General features: G+C 41.6%; 1 protein-coding gene across 1 annotated transcript in view; it reads right to left on the minus strand.

The window, feature by feature from the left end:
* Positions 1-20,856, minus strand: part of LOC109427892 (ubiquitin-conjugating enzyme E2 R2) — a 72,061-nt gene extending 51,205 nt beyond the window's left edge. The window contains exons 1-3 of the mRNA XM_062851576.1: positions 20,836-20,856; positions 20,038-20,557; positions 4,565-4,876 (exon numbers count right to left, since the gene is read on the minus strand). Coding sequence (XP_062707560.1) covers positions 4,565-4,741 — 177 coding nt within the window. The 5' untranslated portion in view covers positions 4,742-4,876; positions 20,038-20,557; positions 20,836-20,856. The remainder of the gene's footprint in view (positions 1-4,564; positions 4,877-20,037; positions 20,558-20,835) is intronic.
* Between the last annotated feature and the right edge of the window lie 340 nt (positions 20,857-21,196).

The raw sequence follows: 21,196 nt of genomic DNA on the forward strand, positions 1-21,196 counted from the left end.
CAAAAAGTGTTGTAACTCAAAATTGAAAAGACATTTGGCGTAACTTTGTTCAGCAAATGTTTAGCTCATGGATGGTAGAATCACCACACGGTATTCATTTATTTTTATCTGCTTTGATTTCTTGAAAAAAGCTTAATTTTCATCTAAGGTCGAACTTTTGCCCCACCTTACTCTATTTGCATTCAATGTCAGTGCAGTGCCAGTTACAAATATTTGGTGGAAACTATTTCTGCCCATCTGAAATTATCTGGGAAAAGTGTTATGTATTTTAAGACATTGTTTTGTTGGCATTCGGGGTAACGAACTATTCGGGGTAATGGCTTTCGGGGAACTGTTATAGGATCTCACAAGGAATCTCTAATGGAATTTTGAAGGAGATTCTGAAGGAATCTCGGAAAAAATACATGAAGCAATCCCCGAACTCCTAGAGGCTTCCTAGATGAAATTGCTGGAATTTCCAGGAATACTTTCTGGAAGTACATCAAAACTTTTAAAGACATTGCAAAAGAAACTATTGGGAGAATATCGGATGGAATTTCTGGAGGATTGCCGAAACTTAAGGTGAAACATCAAGAAATCCCTTTGCAATTTTGCAAACAAACTTTAGAGGCACAAATCTGACGAAATAAGCATCAAACTAAGCCGAACTTGTTAATCCTGGCTTTGCTCACTTGCAAAAAGAGGCAGCTTTTCCGAATCGAGCGCATTTGTTTACGAATTTTCAAGATTGGTGCTCTTGAAAACGCGAGTAGGGGACCAAGTCGGCCATTGTGGCAGCCATGTTTGTGTTCTTTGAAGTTTCTCCTTAATGAGATCTCTTGAAGTCCCGGAATCCTGGAAAAAACTTCTGAAAGACTCTTTTTAAAATATCTCAAGAGATCCCAGAGGGACCTTCTGAAGGAACTCCAAAAAGAATCTTAGATGGAAATCCTAGAGAGAGCCTAGAACAAATTTGAAGAAACCGCAGATAAATGTCCTGGAGAAATCTCAGGAGGAATTGCTGGAGTATTTCGAGAAATAATTCTTAAAGGAATCGCGTAATTAATTTATAGGGACATTTCGGAAGGAATTTTGAAGGAATCTAGGAACTCCTGAGGTAATCTGAATCTCACTAGGCGCCATCCACAAATTACGTAACGCTCTAGGGAGAGGGGGAAGTATGGCCGAGCGTTACGGACCATACAAAAATTTTCGGATTTTCATACAAAAAAGCGTTATGGAGGGGGGAGGGGGAGGTCGAAAAATGTTGATTTTAGCGTTACGTAATAAATGGATGCTGCCCTACGTATTCCTTAAGAAATCCCAGAAAGGATCTCTGGAAGAACAGTTGTCAGCCAGCTCTCAACCGCATCGGTTCACTTTCTGATTGCTATCCGTGCTACAGCTTTCTATTGTTATTCCAACAATGGGAGGTACACGCCAAAATACGCTAGTCGTCGACTTCAGCGTATTGCCAGCTCGACCGAATACTGCCGCCGTGCAAAAATTTCTGCAACAGGAAATCAAACTGGACATGACGACAGTGAAAGTGCTTCAACTACACAGCATCCGCAAGCAAGCTCTTATTGAGTTTTGTAATTTGGAGGTGGCAGAAAATCTGGCCGCTTCACATCATTTGAAACATTCAATGATAATTGATAGCAAAAAGTTCCTCATCCCCGTTTTCATGGAAGACTCTGCCATCAATATCAGAGTCCACGATTTGCCGCCAGATATTCCCAACGTAGACGTCGCGGAGCATATGGCCCAGTATGGTAAAGTCAAATCAGTAGTACAAGAGGTTTGGAAAAAGTATTTCCCGGGTACACCAAACGGTGTTCGAGTTGTGCGCATTGAATTGAAGCAGCACATTCCGTCATACGTTCGAATCAAAGACCAAATGACTAGTGTGACGTACCGAAATCAGCCTGTCACCTGTCAACATTGCAATAAACTTGCGCATCCTAACGTCAAGTGTTCGGAAGCCACAAAAGCATCAAACCAACATCAACATATCGAAACTGGACCACCGCAACTCCAAAAAACCCAGTTGCCACCACCTGCCATCGACAACAACAAACAGGCTGACAATGGAAAGGAAGCAATACGAGAAACAAAAAGAAAGCGTGATCAGAGTTCGGATACCCAATTGAGCGGTGTAACAGAAATGGAAATTACAACAGCAGAGCCCGAAGCGGATAAGAACAAGATGACGAACGACGAATGGTACACAATTCAAAATAAGAAGCTGGACAGAATTTTTGCTAGAAATAAGGAGAGTTTGACAAAAAAAAGATTTGGTTCTAAATTCGAAATAAATTATTCCAGAGACGAATGCCCTTATAGGGTAAAGTCTCTTTAATGCAAAAAAAAATCTTTGGAAGAATTCTTCGAGAGATGCTGTTAAGAGCTCTCGAAGTAATCCCAGACGGAACCTCTTTAGGAATCTCAAAAGAAACTCCTGGAAAACCCTCAAAGGGAATTTCGAAGGGAATCCTAAATGTAAGCTTCATGGCCGTGCGGCTAGAGGCGTCAGTCATCTAGGCGTTTCGTAAGCCTCGGAGTGTGGGTTCGATTCCCGCTCTAGTCGGGGAAAACTTTTCGTCAAACGAAAAATTCTTCACTGGGCCACATGGTGTTATTTGTGTTGTCCGTTGTCTAATGTTAGTGCTTGTTCAGTCTGTACAACCTCTGGTTGAAGGCGGTTTAGTGTGTTTTTCAAATGAACCTGTGGCGGTCCATTTGAACCCACCCTATTTACAATAGTATTTTACGTAACCACCTTGAGAGAGAATTGTCAGAAGTAAACAAGACGCGCTCGTGTAAAACACGTTTGATTAATAAAGAGCTTTATTTCAAAATAATCGCCACGGTTTTTATTCGATTGCACCCTGCAAACCCCTGGCAGAATCTCATCAAGCACTTCCTGGGAACTCCTATAAAAGTCCTGGAACAAATTTGTGGAGAAACTGCAAAGAATTTCTAGGTGGTATCCTGTGAATCCCAGAAGGACTACCTGGAAAGGTACCACAATGCCGTCATCAAGTCATAAATCACCACACCTTCCTACGCTCCCGAATCCCACATTTTGAATTAAATCAAACCATTCATGAAAAACTGGCTAAATTTCAAGTCCCTGAAAAAGCCACAATGAAATCTCTTGGAACGCTCATGAAACCACCTGGAACATCTGAAACTTCTTTGACGCCCTGGAACGCCTCTGAAACACGCTGACGTACAATGGAGCGCCTCTGAAACCTCCTAGGATCCCAAAAAACCCTGGAACGCCCTGAGAACCCCTGAAGCCCCATGGAAAGCCCCTAAAACCCCTTTAAAACTCCTGGTACACTTCTGAAACCCTTGGAACACTCATGGCCTGGAACACTCCTGACCTTAGAAATCCCCTGAAGCCCCATAGAACCTCCATGAAACCCCCTGAGACTTCCTGAAACATGCCTGGTACGCTTCTGAAGTTTTCAGAACTATCGTAGAACAGCTCTGGAACACTTCTAAAACCCCCTGAAGCCTCACGGAACGCCTTTGGGACTCCCAGAGACCCCAAGGGAAATCTCTGATACCCCCTGAAGGCACGAGGAACGCCACTGAAACCTTTAAAAAACCCTAGATCGCCCCTGGGACCCCATGAAATTGCATGGAAATCTCCTGAGATCCCTTGGAACAACGCTGAAACGCCCATGGGATGTCCTGAAACCCCTTTAAAGCCCCATGAAGTCTCCTGTAAAATCCGTGGAACGCCCTAGGGACCCCCTGAACCCCTGGAACATCCTTGGAAAATCCCTGTAAGGCCATTCAGGCATTCCCTGAAAGCCCCCTGAACGCCACAGGGATTTGCTGAAAGCCCTCAGGAACACCCAATGGAACGCTCTGAATTCCTCTGAAACGCTCCTTGGACCGCATGCAAACTCCTGAAATAATCTGGAACGCCCATGACACCCCAAGGAACGCCCAAGAAATCCCCTGGATTACCCCTGGAACTCCGGTGAAACCCCCGGAAATCCGTTCATGAAGCTTCCTGAGTTTCCTGTAATACCTCTGGAACGCTTCTGTAACACCCTGATGTGGCAGCATAACGTAATTTCTAATTCATGCGATTTCTTTTACTGTTGCATGGCAAGTGATAAAAATTCGTGTATGTGTTTCCGATCAAAACTCATATTTTTTCGAAGATCAAAATAGCCGATAATCACAAAATCACCTTGAAGCACACGTAAATATTTATCAAATGAGCTGAAAATTTGACAAAGTTCATTTTAACATAAGATTTAAGAATTTGACCAGTGGGTGCGTTCATCTATGAACAGGTCTACTTATGAAATTACAATCAAATTCTAAAACTAATTGCATCATATACATCTAATTCCGTCCGTTCCGAGTTCGTCGAAAACCAATGGTGCTCTAGTAGAGCAACCATAAAAAGTAGAGGATTAACATATTATTCACTTAGTGTTCACATTCCCAAAAATTCTCTGAGATTTCAAGTTTGTTCAAGGTGAAGTAAAATCCCCCAATTTTTTCAGGTTCCAGGTCCCTGCCTTAGTTTAGGTTCAAAATATTGTAAACTTACCTTAAAATATCCACCCTGGTAGAGGGTGTCTGGCGGTCCAAAAATTGCGACCTCCCACTCGAACAGATTATCCTCGTTCAGCAGTTTTACTCGGAAACCTTCCACCGGTTCCTCCTGGAGGCTTTTGTACTCCAGCGAAAGAGCGCGAACTGCGGAACTGGACGGCTGCGAAGACATGTTTCTCTCAATATCTGGTGCTCCTCCTTCCTCCTACACCTGCTGCTGCTGCGTCTGGTTGTTTCTTCACTCAGTCACACTACGGTCACCGAGCTGAGCTCAAACTGCACCAACACTTCAGTCAGTGCACAGTATCTGCGAAATAGAGAAGAAAAAACGGAAGGAAATGCACATCATCAGCTGGGACAAAAGAATTTTTCATGACTGTTATTTACCGAGCTAGGTTGGGTGGTGCGTACAATTTTGGCCCGATTTCCACCGCTATTGAAAACAAAGAGAGAAAATCCTTGTCTCAAATAATGCTCTGCCTACCTACATTGCGAATTGGAAAAACAACCAACGAAGAATGTCAGCGCGCGAGGCATTGAATCGCGAATCGCGACGCGATTTTCGACTATCCACCAACACGCGAGAAACGGTGTTCGGGATGTGCGATTTTATGAGTAAGATTTCCTACATTGGTAAAAACGGATTTATCCAAGGTGAATCTTACGACCAATAATTATCAAACCAATTTGGTACGATGAGGTAATATAAAATTAAAATATGAGTATGAACATCGGCACAAATATTTACGAATCTTTTTATTATTTTTTTTTCTACACGCCCATTAAGACAGAAACACACAGGAAGCGACAAGCACTTCCACAGTAAAAAATAAGAGTAAAGATCATAAAATGAACACTATTAAAGACCGAGGAATCCTCTGCATTTTCAATCACGTTAAAACATTAGTTGAATGATAACAACGAAGGCAGGACCAGTATTAACATTCATTCATTTATTTAGTTAACATTAAATTCATGATAATACTGAATCAACAATTTGCCGCCATTATACTCGATTTGCAGCTGCAGCTCTCCAACCTCGGTCACGCCCAACACTCGCCAGATCACGCTCCACCTGGTCCGCCCATCGTGCTCTCTGCGCTCCACGCCTTCTTGTACCAACCAGATGGTTAGCAAACACCAACTTTGCAGGGTTGTTGTCCGGCATTCTTGCAACATGCCCTGCCCACCGTATCCTTTCGGCTTTGGCCACCTTCTGGATGCTGGGTTCACCGTAAAGTGCAGCTCGTGGTTCATCCTTCTCCGCCACACACCGTTCTCCTGCACGCCGCCGAAGATCGTCCTTAGCACCTGTCGCTCGAAAACTCCGAGTGCTTGCAGGTCCTCATCGAGCATCGCCCATGTCTCGTGTCCGTAGAGAACCACCGGTCTTATTAACGTCTTGTCCATGGTACATTTGGTGCGGGGGTGAATCTTTTTTGACCGCAGTTTCTTCTGGAGCCCATAGTAGGCACGACTTCCACTGATGATACGCCTTCGTATTTCACGGCTCACGTAATTGCCCGCCGTTAGCAAGGAACCGAGGTAGACGAATTCTTCTACCACCTCGAAAGTATCCCCGTCTATCGTAACATTGCTGCCAAGGCTTGTCCTGTCTTGCTCAGTCCCACCTACCAGCTTGTACTTTGTCTTAGCCGCATTCACAACCAGTCCGACCTTTGCTGCTTCGCGTTTCAGGCGGGTGTACAGTTCTGCCACCGTTCCAAATGTTCTAGTAATAATATCCATGTCATCCGCAAAACAGACAAATTGGCCGGATTTCGTGAAGATCGTACCCCGGCTGTTGAGCCCGGCTCGTCGCATAACACCTTCCAGGGCGATGTTGAATAGTAGGCAGGAAAGTCCATCACCTCGTCGTAGTCCCCGTCGAGATTCAAATGAACTGGATAGTTCACCCGAAATCCTTACGCTGTTCTGCACACCGTCCATCGTTGCTCTTATCAGTCTGGTAAGCTTCCCGGAAAAGCTATCCTCGTCCATGATTTTCCATAGTTCTGTGCGGTCGATACTGTCGTATGCCGCTTTGAAGTCGATGAACAGGTGGTGCGTTGGGACCTGGTATTCACGGCATTTCTGGAGGATTTGCCGTACGGTAAAGATCTGGTCCGTTGTCGACCAGCCGTCGTTGAAACCGGCTTGGTAACTTCCCACGAACTCATTTACTTTAGGTGAAAGACGACGGAAGATGATCTGGGACAGCACTTTGTAGGCGACATTCAAAATGGTGATCGCTCGAAAGTTCTCACACATTAACTTGTCGCCTTTCTTGTGGATGGGACAGATTATCTCTTCCTTCCACTCCTCCGAAAGCTGTTCGGTTTCCCAGATCTTGACTACTAACTGGTGCAGACAGGTGGCCAACTTTTACGGGCCCATCTTGATGAGTTCTGCTGCGATACCGTCCTTACCAGCTGCTTTGTTGTTTTTGAGCTGGAGGATGGCATCCTTAACTTCCCTCAGCGTGGGAGTTGGTTCGTTCCCGTCCTCTGCTGCACCAACATAGTCATTTCCTCCGCTGCCTTGGTCCTACGTGCCTACATTCTCTTCGCCATTCAGGTGCTCGTCGAAGTCCTGCTTCCACCTTTCGATCACCTCACGTTTGTCCGTCAGGAGGCTCCCGTCCTTATCCCTGCAGATTTCGGCTTGCGGCACGTAGCCTTTGCGGGATGCGTTGAGCTTCTAGTAGAACTTACGTGTTTCTTGTGAACGGCACAGCAGTTCCATTTCCTCACACTCCGCTTCTTCCAGGCGGCGCTTTTTCTCCCGGAAGAGACGGGTCTGCTGCTTCCGCTTCTGTCTGTATCACTCCACATTCTGTCGGGTTCCATGCTGCAGCATTACCGTCCGCGCTGCATCCTTCTCCTCCAGAACCGCTCTGCACTCCTCGTCGAACCAATCGATCCGTCGACTCCGTTCTACGTACCCGATAGTGTTCTCGGCTGCGTTGTTGATTGCTGCTTTGACTGTACTCCAACAGTCTTCTAGAGGGGCCACATCGAGCACACCCTCGTCCGGCAACGCTGCCTCGAGATGCTGCGCGTATGCGGTGGCGACATCCGGTTGCTTCAGTCGCTCTAGATCGTACCGGGGCGGCCGCCGGTACTGTATTGTTAATAACGGAGAGTTTTGGGCGCAGTTTAACCATCACCAGGTAGTGATCAGAGTCGATATTAGCGCCACGATAGGTCCTGACGTCGATAATGTCGGAGAAGTGCCGTCAATCAATCAGAACGTGGTCGATTTGTGATTCCGTTTGTTGTGGTGATTTCCAGGTGTAACGATACGAGAGGCTGTGCTGGAAGAAGGTACTACGAATGGCCATGTTCTTGGAGGCGGCGAAATCGATGAGACGTAGGCCATTTTCGTTCGTCAGCAGGTGGGCGCTGAACTTTTTAATCGTCAGTCTGAATTCCTCCTCCTGGCCTACCTGAGCGTTTAGATCCACTATGATGATCTTGACGTCGTGGCTTGGGCAGCGGTCGTACTCGCGTTCGAGCTGCGCGTAAAATGCGTCCTTGTCATCATCAGTACTTCCGGAGTGTGGGCTGTGCACGTTTATTATGCTGAAGTTGAAGAATCGGCCCTTGATCCTCAGTCTGCACATTCTTTCGTCGATCGGCCACAAACCGATCACGCGCCTCTGCATGTCACCCATCACTATAAAAGCTGTTCCCTGCTCACATGTGTTTCCGCAACTCTGGTAGATGGTATGATTACCTCTAAACGTTCGCACCATAGATCCTGTCCAACACACCTCCTGCAGCGCTACGATTCTGAACCCGCGGTCCTTCAGTAGGGTAAATGTACCAATAGTGGTGCTATTAGTAGCTCCTTGTAGTAAAATAATTGAATAAAATTGATAAAACCACAAAATAAAAAGGCTGAAAACGTTGATCGGTAGTTTTTCACATAAACTTTCTAGAAAAAATGCAAAAACTATTGTTTATTTCAGTTTTTGCTAATAAATCACTTGCACCAACTATAGGTACACGGTTCCTATTATGGAGGTAAAATTTAACATTGGTTCCTATAGTGGCGCATCCCATTGAATTCTTATGGGACCCACCACTATGGGAACACTACCACCACTATAGGTGCAAAGGAGCAAAAAAATTAAGGAAGTTAATTGTTTTAAATAGGTTTTTCGGCAAATCTTGAACACAAAACTGAATTAATGTTAGTATTTAGGTATGATGCATCTATTAAAAACAGGGATTGGCGGGATGCACCGTGCGGTGCGAAAAAAGGGTGTGCTTCACACAATCGCAAGTGCTCGTCTCCCGTTTTGCCGAGAGACAAGAGACGTATGAGTGAGAGCTTTCGTAATTGTGCGAGAGACAATCGCAGCACTAGCTCTACGGCGCAGGGAGTAATGCACGGTGCTTGGGACCAGGGATGAGAAATGTACTGGAAAAAACGGTTACCGGCTGTACATTTGACATTTTTCCACACGAACATCACAGGCCCAGCCAAACTCAAACTGTTCGAAAAATAAATGTCATAACATTTTTTTTCCTGCAGCCTTCTTCCTCGAAACGGTTTCCAAGTGCGAGAGCGCCAGAACTCGAGCACAACGACAACAGAAATTTCTGTCTTTCCCATTTTCGCATTTTTCTGCGTTTCCAACCGCTTCTAGACAAACTTCTTTACATGCATCACAAGGCTAGGAGTGTGCTCTAGCTATTTGTGCAAATCGAATTAAGTTATTTATTAAAACAAATGAGTTATTAGCAGTTGAAAATATTTGACATTTTTCGCAATCACCCGCCTCAGCACGACTGCTCATAAAAATTTTCGTGGGGAAGCGAAAACCGTCAAGCGTCTGCTCGACTGCCGTCGGCGCGGCGTCTGATGGTATTGGTGCTGCCGTTGTTTTGTTTTTATTTTACTGCCAGTATCGATGAACGGTAAACTGAAAAAAGTCTCATTCCCATGCCTGCCCTGGGGTCATTTTTGACCCCAAACTTTGGACAGCCCGCAAAAATCAATGTCTTGTCCGATGGTGGATCTCTTTGGCTCAAATGATAGGGGCACATATCTAAACCACCGGAGAAATCCGGATTTTGCCACTGTGGCCACCGGGAACCTGCTTCAACTGAAAAATACCGCTTTAGAGACCCTAAATTGGCAAGCTATAACTTTGCAACCAAGCAACTGTACACATTTTATTATATAACTTCTCTGCACACTTCTTTAAAATGAGAAACATATCGTTTAGGATCATTTTTGAAGGGTTCTGGTCAGGTCTGGTCAATGCGCAATTCCGGAAATTGGGTAACGACAATGAACTTCGTATAGTTTTTGCTCCAATACCCGGCGCCACATGGTTCAACCTTCTTGGATTTTCATGTCTGTTGTTCTTAGGATACCCAAAGAGATTGATAGTCGGCTTCTTTTTCTTCTTGGCGTAACATCCCTACTGAAAAAATCGTGCTTCTCAGTGTTTTATGAGCACTTCTACAGGTATTTACTGAGAGCTTTCTCTGCCAATGATTATTTTACATATGTATTCGTGTGGCAGGCACGAAGATACCCGAGCAGAGGGGAATATCAAATTAATAACTACGAAATTACAAAACCTGTTTTTATATCTCGTTTTGTTATTATATCATCAAGGCATTACGTTTCCGTAACATGTTTTGTTGGACAATCTTTTTTTGTTATGACCAAGCTATTGGTATACAGCCATCAAATAACATTTCAATATTACATTTTGTTGTGGAACAAGTTTGATTATTATTGTATTATTGAGAGTGTACAAATACTTTATGCTATCCCAAGGAACAGAAGTAACTGAACAACAGTTTCTTAAGCTTAAAAATGGTTGATTCCATTCTTATACAGCAAAAATGTATTTAAAATTGTTATATTTAAAATGTATATTTTTAATGGCACAAATGTCCCAAATGAAGGATAACGTGCCTCTGGAGCCGGCCTTCTGATACGTCATTCAACAACGTTATTTACAGTATTTCGCGAGTCATGCTTCAGAAATATTTTATTTATTTATTTATTTATTTATTTTTAACTTTAAATTTTGGAAGAGGGAAAACCCCTTTGAGTGATTTCGAAAACTATGCGTGAAATCGTTCTCAAAAAGGCACAAAACCTCTTTATCTTTTCGAAAAACATTATAAACAATATTTAAAACTAAATAAAGGCTCTTCCGGAAATAATCCATAGCTGAGCCGTAATCTTGAAAAGAATTCGTCAAACGATGATAATGATCCGAGGTACTCTGTATGGGGACCGAAATTCGAATGCTGAAAAAAAAGAGAAATATTTTATATTTTCACATGTTTTCCCTGTCATTCCAGAGTATGAAGTCGGATCTACCTATTTGTGGTAAAAGATTACATGAATAGTTGAAAATACGCCTATATGAGGGAAGAGAGAAACTGAAGTTCGCAATGATTGTTCCACCATTCTCACATGCTAGTCTAAATATGTGTAGCATTCTCAGCCAACACGAAGTCATATATGATGTAGAAAAGGATGCTAATGTGGAGGCCATATGCGTACAAGATTTCATTTAACCACGGGTAAAGTGTACGCATATCGCCTCCACTTTAGCATCCTATTCAACAGCATGTGCGATTGTTTGATATCATAACTAATTTTGCTTTCGGGATGTTATCAATAACTCTATAATATCAAAACTTGTTCTTGAAATATTTCCCAAATTCACTGTTATTAAGTTGTTATTGACACTAACAAAACATGTTATTAAATTGATTTTCCAAGAACAAATTTTTGTTATGTGACTTGTTATTTTGCCGCTTATGACAGACAAGTTTATAACTCAATATGTTATGTTAATAACAATAAAAATAACTAATTCCATTATGCAGTTAACCTTCCGTAACTCGCGCGGTTCGCTACCTGCGTCAGCACCACGCTAACGCTGAGTACAAAAAGCGAGATTTTTTCAACGTGTTGTACAAAATACAACAGCGCGATCGCTCGAGGGTTAATTTGCCAAAATAACGCATTTTGTTATGCTGTTGTTATTCTCTTCTGCTCGGGATACTATACCCGAGCAGGGAATGAGAACAAAACTACAGTCGACTCTCCACATGTTGATGTTCTACATCTCAATATCTCTCCCTATCTCGATGGATTGATCGGTCCCTTCAATCTGCATACATTTTACCTCTCTACATGTCGATATCTCCTTATCTCGATATCTCCTCATCTCGATTCGTTTTTGTTCTAGATTTGCTCTCCATATGTCGATATGCTCATATTAACTGGTTACTAGATCTCGTTTCGTAAGACCTTTTCAATTTCATTGAGCTGTAATAAATTGCAATTCGAACCGATTTGTCTGAATTTTTGACAGTACATAGTTACAAGCCTTGTTAATAAGTGAAAAAATATGATGTTTATACAAAATAATGATTTTTTATGTAAAATTAAGAGATTATAAATTTGGTTCCTATTTCTGCTTTGGAAGTGATAACTTGTTGTAATAAAAACATCAGTCATAGGTGAAATTCAATAGGAAGCAATCAGCTGTGTTTTTGCTAGAGTGCCGGTAGAGGCACTTTTCTGATGAATGCGGTAAACGTGATAACAGTGTAAAGTAATGGCGAAGGTTACGCTATGCGATCGTAGACGGCGCTCGTATTCCACGTGTTTTTCACATATACAGCGGCGCCGCCTGCACCTATCCACTCGGAAACATCATGCGCAGCATGGGTGGAAAAAGCCAGTCAGAAAAAAAGAAGTAAACAGCTTGAAATTAGTATGGTGGCGTAATAAATTCTCTGTTACTGTAATGAATCCGGAAGAAACGCATAGGTATAATGATTTTGTTTCTAATTTGCAACTTTTTGCCCCAAGGCACAAATCGCTGCGATGCGGAATAAGAAAACAAGAAAAATGATTTTACTTTTAATGTGGTGGCGCCATCTCCGATAAAAAACAAGCTTTGATTTCTTACTATTAAATTCCACATTTTAAACTTTTATACGAAATTACGATCGCACTGGAACATGACATGTCCTCACGAAGCTACTTCTTGGCAGCTTTGTTAGCGGACACAGATTTCAGGGAATTTTCAGTGCCTTCAAAACCAATTTTTTTTTTCAAAATAATGGTCGTTTAATTTGAAACATTTTTCTTTAAAAACTTCTTCATAATAATGGAAACAATATTTAAAAGATATGTTTGAAGCTAACATTGAATTAGCATTCATATGTCGTAGATTCCTACTGTTATAAATGAGTCATTATATCCTATTTTTTACATTCTTCGTGTGTTCGCAACATTTGTGCCATCAGCCAACATAAAACTTGTTCTACCGTCGTACAGAGTCATGTGTTTTGAAAGGATGCCAACATTTTGAATGCCAATTTTCAACCGTTGAATCTTTTATTTCGGAGCAGTGGCAAATACGGTTTATTAATATTTTTGAAATTTGAACTACAGAGTGATTACTTCCAAATCAATATTTTGAAACTGCACCATTCGTACTTTTGTATGAAAATAACGACGATTTTCACCGTGTCCCAAAGTTTCTCACACTTTGACATGAATGAGTGATTAAATGTACATGAAACGATATATTATCTTAGGGGGCGTCCATAAATGACGTAGCTTTTTGGGGGGGAAGGGGGTGTTTGTGATTTTGTGACGAAGTGTGACCCCCTATCGTCAGGGGCTTATGATATGCAACGTAGCTTTCTACTAAGCCTATTGCAAAAAGGTATTTCGTAATTAATAAAAATTTAATTTGCTTATGTATCATTATGCAGTAAATTAAAAAATAATATATTGCATGATTTTTTTTTTTCAATTCACATTAATTAATAATTATTGGACACAGTGGCTTGATTTCCCCAACAGGGGAGGAAAAAAGAACAAATATCGGACATAAATGCCGGCTTCCTTTCATGAGACATGCAGCTATTTAATTTCTGAATTTCTGAAGGAAACCCGAAAATAACTTTTGGGGAATTCCGGAAGATATCCAGATAGAACTTTTTGTGAAACCTTAGAAAGAAAATCCTGGAGGAATCCCAGAAAGAACTATGGGAGGAATCCGTAAAAGGATCCCAGAAGAATCCAGGAAGGAATTCCTGACGGAACCCGAAAAAGAACTCCTGGAAAAATCCCAGAAGCAACTCCTGGAGGGGTTTTGAAAGAATGCCAGAAGGGTTACTTGCAGAGATCTCGGAATAAATATTTGAGTGAATTGCTGAAGGAAACCAAGAAGAAAATGCTGGAGGAATCCCGAAAGTAACTGCTTTAGAAAACTCAGAGAGAAGTTCTGATGGAATCTCAAAAGAAATTCCGGTTCTCTTCCCTGTTGGTGAAAGAGAGGAGAAGAAAATCTTGAAAGAACTCCTGAAGGAAACCATGAATAAACTTAAAAAAAAACCTTAGAAAAAAAAATTACCGGAGAAATTTCAGAAGGAACTGTTGGTGGAATCTAAGAACTAACTCCGAAAGGAATTCTTGGAGGGAGCTCTGAAGGAACCCCTGAAGGAATACAAGGATGAATTCTCAAATGGAATTCCTAAGGAAATTTTTGGAGAAATCTAAGAAGGAAGTGCTGGAGGATTTAAAAAGGGAGGATTTCGCAGAAAAAGGAAATCCAATAACACTTTGAGGGATTCCAGAATGAACTGCTGAAAGAATTTTAGAAGAAACACCTCCTCCTTAAACGTCATGGTGAATTTTATTCAAATGAAACCAATCTGGTATTCTAAACAAATTTATTAGTGAGCAAACTAATATCTTCGAAAGAGCTCCTAGGGGCTCTAAACGAATAGTCATATTGGTTCCACGTGGTCCCGGAGTGGCAACCGGAGAAAACCATATTGTATTGCGCTCAGATTTTTACAACAAATGTAGGCTTTCGAAGGCTCAATTTTCATCATTTACCGTCACTGTAATGTTCTGGTATAAAAATGAACAAATGATGATCTCGATCTTTCCAGGCCATGGTCTAGTGTGATCATCAGAGAAACTCAAAATGTGTTCTTGCAACATAAGTGGACATTTGACAGCTGACCTCATATGGTGTTTCACGCTTGTGGTGCAAAGTGGGAGAAACCAATCTGGCATATGGTTCTTTGTGATCAAAGAATTGATTATAACATAATTCCGTACTTTAGAAAATGAAGTTTTCCGTGCTTTAGAAATAGAATATACTGAGGATTACTCCAAAGAAATAGTTATACTGAGGATTACTCCAGGAGGTTCACCAAGAATTTCTCCAGAAGATGCGCCGAGAATTTCTGTAGTCAAACCGGGAAATGGAATCCCTCCTTGAGGGATTTACCGATAAATCATCTAAAATACCGCGGAAAATTCCTTAAGAGTTTCTCGGAGAAACTAGTGAAGAAATTGCAGGTCGATCTCCATCGGGACTTGTAAAATAATGGGAAAAAAATTGTGAAGGTTCGGACGATGGTTTGAAGAAATTTCCTGAGAGACGAAATTCTGGAGATCTACTGAAGAAATTTCTGTTAAATGTAGGTACATATATCCTTGGAGGTTCATCACACAGCTCAGTGAAGAGCTAGGTATCAACTGGTAGGTAAATGGAAATAAATTGTAAATATGTTATGCCTAGATTGAATAAAGGAGAAGCACTGAGCTGGTAGCGATATCAGTCAGTGCCTGGGTTTGGAGAACGAAGCCTCGCCTGTGTTTTTATTTCCAACAATTTCTGCTAGAGAGATTCTTGGTAGAAACCCTAGAAGAATAAGCGATGAAACTCCTAGGGCAATTCCTGTGGAAGTCCTTGAGAAAATCCTGGTGGAACTGTTTTTTGTTTATGTTTTATTTTAATTAAAAAAAAATAAAATTAGCTCTTAGAGGAATTACTGCTGTAACGCCTGGTGAAATTTTTACAGCATTTCCCGGTGAAGCTCCTTGAAAATTTTTCGTAGGAAATCTAAAAGGGTTTCCCGATGAAAATCCTAGAAAAAAAAATCGATTATAAGTCTTCGAAGAATTCCATGTGGAGCATCCATAGAAACTATAAACCATAAACATAGGGCATTTAGTGAAAGTCGTAGAGGATTTTTCGGTTAAACTCCTCTGGGTGTACCTACTATAAATTCAAAAGGAATTCCCGGAGAAGCTTCTAGAGGAATTCACGAATTATATGTGTTGCGGAGCTCCTACAGGTATTCACAGAAAAACTCTAGGAAGACTATCTGATGGAGCTCCCAGATAAAAATCCGGTAACGGTAGAAATCCAAGAGAAATTAGAGTGGAACTCTGGATTTTCACACAAAAAAAAAATGCGTCATGGAGGGGAAGGGTCCAAAAATTAAAATTTAATTATTACGTAATAAATTTATGCTGCCTAGAGAAATTTCCGAAGGAGCTCCTAAAAGACTTTCCGCTAAATTTTCTGCGGAAATTTTAGAGCACTATTTGGTGAAACTTGTAGAGTCCTGCAGGAATGTACGGTGGAACTCCTAAAGTAATTACTGGTGAAACTTCTGAGAAAAAATCTGTGTGCAACTCATACAATGTTTTCCGGGCTAAATTCTAGTGGAATTATCGATGGAATTATTAGAGAAACTCTGGATCTCCTAAAGCAATTCTTAGTGCTTAGAGAGAGGATTTTCCGAAGGTATTTTGAAAAGGAATTCCCACAAGTATTCTCGACGGTAAGGAGTACCTAGGAATATCTAGTAGAACTCCTACATGTTTATACATTAGAACTTCGAGAAGAATCCCCAGTGAATTAAACTTTCAAAGGAATTCCTGACAGAACTTCTCTAGGGATTAAAAGTTTATCTTCCAGGGGAAATTTGCGGTTAAACTCCTAAAGAATTTCACTGTGGAACACATAGAGAAGTATGACGAGCAACGATAGGAACACTCACTTGGAAAAAGTTACACTCATTTGCAGTTTTCTCAGCTCAGAAGCGTGCAATCAAGAAACGATGTATGGACGACTTTTGCCTTGTGGTTTTGTCTAAAAGTTTGCTGAATAGAGTACAGGTCGCACATGCATACCGAAGTCGTGAGGGAACTGCGAAAGCAACTCTCCACGAGGTGAATGTAAATTACACTCACATCGTGGAGAGTCACATTCATAGCTCTGTCACGACTTTGGGATTTGTGTGCGACCCTACTCTATTCGGCAAAGTTTTAGACAAAACCACAGGGCAAAAGTAGTCCATACATCGTTTCTTGATTGCACGCTTCTGAGCTGAGAAAATAGCAAGTGAGTGTAACTCTTTGAAAGTGAGTGTTCCCATCCCTGATGACGAGGAATTCTTGGAGAAATTGTCTTTGGAGCATTTGGAACGATTTCTAAAGAGATTTTTTGGTGGAACTGCGAGAAGAATTCCCGATAAAACTCTTGCCGGACTTCCCGTTGAAAATTAGAGAAATAATCGATGCAACTCCTAGAGATATTCTCTTTGGAACTCCTAGACGAATCCCTAGTAAAATTCCCAGAGGGGTTCTTGCTGTAACTCCCAGAGGAATCTCTGGTGGAAGTCTTAGAGGAATTCCAGTGAACATTTTGAAGGAATTCACGGTGGATTTGCTGGATGGATTGACGGTGGTGCAACTATCACAATTTCTGGGGGTGGATGAGGACCTACAAGTATTCACAGAGGATCTTCGAGTAAAACTTCCGGTGTAACTGGAAGACCTTCCATTGAAACTTTGAGCAGAATTCCTAGTGAAACTCTGACAGGAATTCCCGAAGAAAATCCTAGAGGAATTCCCAGTGGATCTACTAGAGAAATAATTGGTAAAAGTAAAAAAAAAAACATTTAATGGAACTCATAGGGACAGTCTATTTGGAACTCCTAGGAAAATTCGTAACGGACTCCTAGAGGATTTTCCTGAGAAACTCCTAGAGGCATTCCCGTTGTAACTTCGGAAACAATTCTTAGTTCAAAGAAATTACTCACATTGTTTTTTTCATTTTTATTTTTTCAGTAACCTCCTGCCTAGGCAACGCTGGTTCCACTCAAGCTTTTGATTCCTGATACATGTGGTGGTCCCTTGGATGTTGTCGCCTCTGACATGGATCGATTCCGGATAAGCCTTTAATATTAAGTATTGTTTTTGTAATTATGTATTGTTCTTTTTTAGATAAAGAGAATTTATGTCTCTTTAAGAACGATTTCGAATTGCAACGAATACCCAAAGGGGCTTTTCCCTCTTTCAAAATTATAAGTCAAATAAACATCATCAACAACAACAATACTGCCGTAATTCTGCAAAGTGACGTAAGCGCCATTCAAAATGTCGACATTTTTTGGTATATTATGTATAATATCTGGTCTAAAAATAACACTGTGATATGCCTGCTGTTTTAGATTGCAAGATCTAGTCGTAATCTGACATCTATGGAAGGAAACTTGGAGGATGAGCAAGAGTTTTATGCATGATAACCAAAAAATGGGCCAAAGCTATCAATGTCGCTTACGTAACTTTGCAGAATTACGGCAGAATAGCATATACTTTGAAAACCATTAAGAGGTTACTTGTGGTATTATACTCTATTATAATAAATAAATAAATAAAACAGTAAGATGGCAGATCTTGCCAACGCTGCGTGCTTGTTTTGATCTTAGGTCGTAAGGCCGATTTGAATATGTCGTAATCTTGCTGTAATTCCTATGCAGATTCGGCCTATTCAAACCGAACGCCAGAAATGTTCGTGGGGTGGCCAGGCTTGACACGGACACGTTCAATGCTTCCATAGTATAGCTTTTTGAAGACAACGGACTAGCATGCAACGCCCTGTATAAACTCCTGGAGGAATCTTGGAAGATACTTTTGGGCAAATCCATGAATTAACTTCTGTAATCACTGAAGAAATTTCTGGGAAATTTCTGAATTCTCCAGGGGGTAATCTCTGAAGGAAAGAATCCCTGAGAAATCTCATGACGAATATCTGGAGAAACGTCGGCAAGAATCGCTGAAACTTTTGGATGATTTTTTTTAGCTCCTGAACTAATCACTGTTGTAAAAACTCCTGTAAGAACTCCTGAAAGAACTTCAGAAGAAATCCTGGACTAATCTGTTGAGGGAATACCTGAGGGAACTCCTGTTAAAATAGCTGAGGAAACTTCTGAAGTAATCCCTGATAAAACGCCTGTAGGTATTCCTGAATACTGAATATAATGGAACTCCCTAAAAGAACTCCTGGATAGATCCCTAAATCAACTGGCGAGAACTCCTGCCGAAATCACTTGAAAACTCCTGGAGTAATCTCTGAAGGAATTTCAAAAGGAATCTCCGAAGGAATTATAGAAGAATCCCTGAAGGAATTTCTGGAGGGATCCTTGAAGGAATTCTAGGAGAGATCTCAGCAGGAACTCCTGTAGGAACCCTTGATGGAACTCCTGGAGCGGTCCCTGAAGGAACGCCAGGATAAATCCCTGATTATAATTGTAGATGAATTCCTAAAGGAACTCCTGAAGAAATTACTCTTCAGTTCCTTCAGGGACCGCTCCAGGAGTTCCATCAAGGGTTCCTACAGGAGTTCCTGCTGAGATCTATCCTAGAATTTCTTCAAGGATCCCTCCAGAAATTCCTTCAGGGATTCTTCTATAATTCCTTCGGAGATTCCTTTTGAAATTCCTTCAGAGATTACTCCAGGAGTTCTCTACTTCTGGACAAAATCCTGAAGAAACTCCTTCTGGATGATTTACTGTAGGATCTCCTCGAGGTATCCCCGATTCCTCCTGAAAGAATATCTCCTGTCGAAATACCTATGAAATCTTCTGAAAAAAATAATATGAAACTCCTAGGACCACCCTTGAATCTACCAACTTGGATAAAATCTCAGAAGGAGCTACAGGATACATCTCTGAAGGAATTCCTGAAGACATCTTTTAAGGAACTTCTAAAAATCTAAAGAGATCTCTGATTGAAATTTTAGAAGAATCTTTGGGAGAAATTTTGTAGTAGGAATCTCCGAAGAATCCCTGAAGAATTATCTGAAAGAAGGCATTTGAATTTCGGAAATCCATTCGAATTTCTTCAGAAGTTCTTAATGTGAAACTTCTGCATAGTTGGTGTTAGAGCTTGTTCGCCTCCACTTCCGTGAGTTCCCATTACACCCTATTTTACGGTATTTTTAATTCATTTATTCAATAAACACATTACGATATCCTAGGAGAACCAAATGCCACCGAGATCAAAGTAAATGCTTCTTGCGGCAAACCATAGCTTTATTAGACAAAATGTAAACTATAATAAGTTACTACTTAAACAATTTGTATCAATTTGTAATGCTTCCTTGACATAATGAAAAGTTTAGAACTATAGGCTAACGTTAAACTGAATATATACTTAATACTGAAAAAAAGTGTACAAAGTCCAAGAAAACGATCATAAGCTAATTAAAAAAGCGTATACTTTACATAACGACACTTTAATGATCATTTTTGCCAAAATCCCGGATTGACGCACCGCAGAGAATAAAAACAATGGCGGACATCTTACCTGCTGCTGCTGCCTTGGACAACACTGTAATTAGTGCGTTTTTCAGACGGTAATCCTCCCTTCCACAGGTTCCTGCCCACGTCAAAAGGATCACCCGGAGGCTTTCAATCGTAGGTTTGGCCTTTTCTTCGCAAAATTGGTAAGCTTCTGCAAGCCACTATGTCACAACACACATCCGTTAGCGACCGAGAAAAAAATAAGAACTTGGCACTACTCTCTTCGGAGCGCTACTTGACCTTCCCACTTCCACTCCACTACTCGACCAAGAGTGCACTGCGCTTCTGATGGGTCCCCGAGGTGGAGCACCAGCGAAGAAAAATCAAATCAACTTGCAATTTCCACTTTGCAAACACTTCCAATTTGGTTCGAACACAGAAAATTTCACACAAACGACTGCGACGACACTTTTTCCGCGACGAAATATATGATTCGAACGGCGACGAAAAATATTTCTTCCTCCTAATTTTGATCCGCGGATGGCTGGCTGCGATGCTTTTTGCTGCTGAGACGACGACGACGACTTCTTCTTCTTCTTCTTATTTCTGGCGAGCCGACACCGTTCGGCATCAGCTCTAGTTTAACGTCCGCCTATTTCTGGTACTAGCCTAAACACGGACGGTCAGGGAGACATCCACACACACCTGACACCCTACATATCGAACCCATCAACACATGGGCCGGGACCTACGGCTTTACTTCCTATCCGAGGGAAGGCGTGATCAGATATTTTTGTCTCAGAAATACCGACGGCGTCGACTAGGATTGAACCTAGACCGACTGGGGACGACGACGACTGACTTGACTTGACTGCTGCTGCGACAAAACTTTATTTTGACAACAAAGAGATTTTGCTCCTTCTCGGACACACAAAGCACTGACAGCTGCGGCTGACAAACGCGCAGTCAAGAGTTTCCAGCGCGGCGGGTGGACGAAAAAAGCGTTTCAAGCGGTTTCAGCACTGTAAACTTGAAAGACACGAGTTTTGAGTTTGATTAGGTTGAAAGTTCTGTCACCCGCCGCATGTGGCGCATTGGTGCAGTATATATTTTTGTTTGAAATGGCGGTTGGACTACAGCGTCCGTTCGCTCATTGCAAATCTAGTCGTTGCAATGCTTTTTAGCAGCAAGGCCGCTAATTGGCTTCTTTAACGGTGTTGAGA

This window comes from Aedes albopictus, chromosome 2 (genome assembly GCF_035046485.1).
Source record: "Aedes albopictus strain Foshan chromosome 2, AalbF5, whole genome shotgun sequence".
In the NCBI taxonomy this organism is placed as follows: domain Eukaryota; kingdom Metazoa; phylum Arthropoda; class Insecta; order Diptera; family Culicidae; genus Aedes; species Aedes albopictus.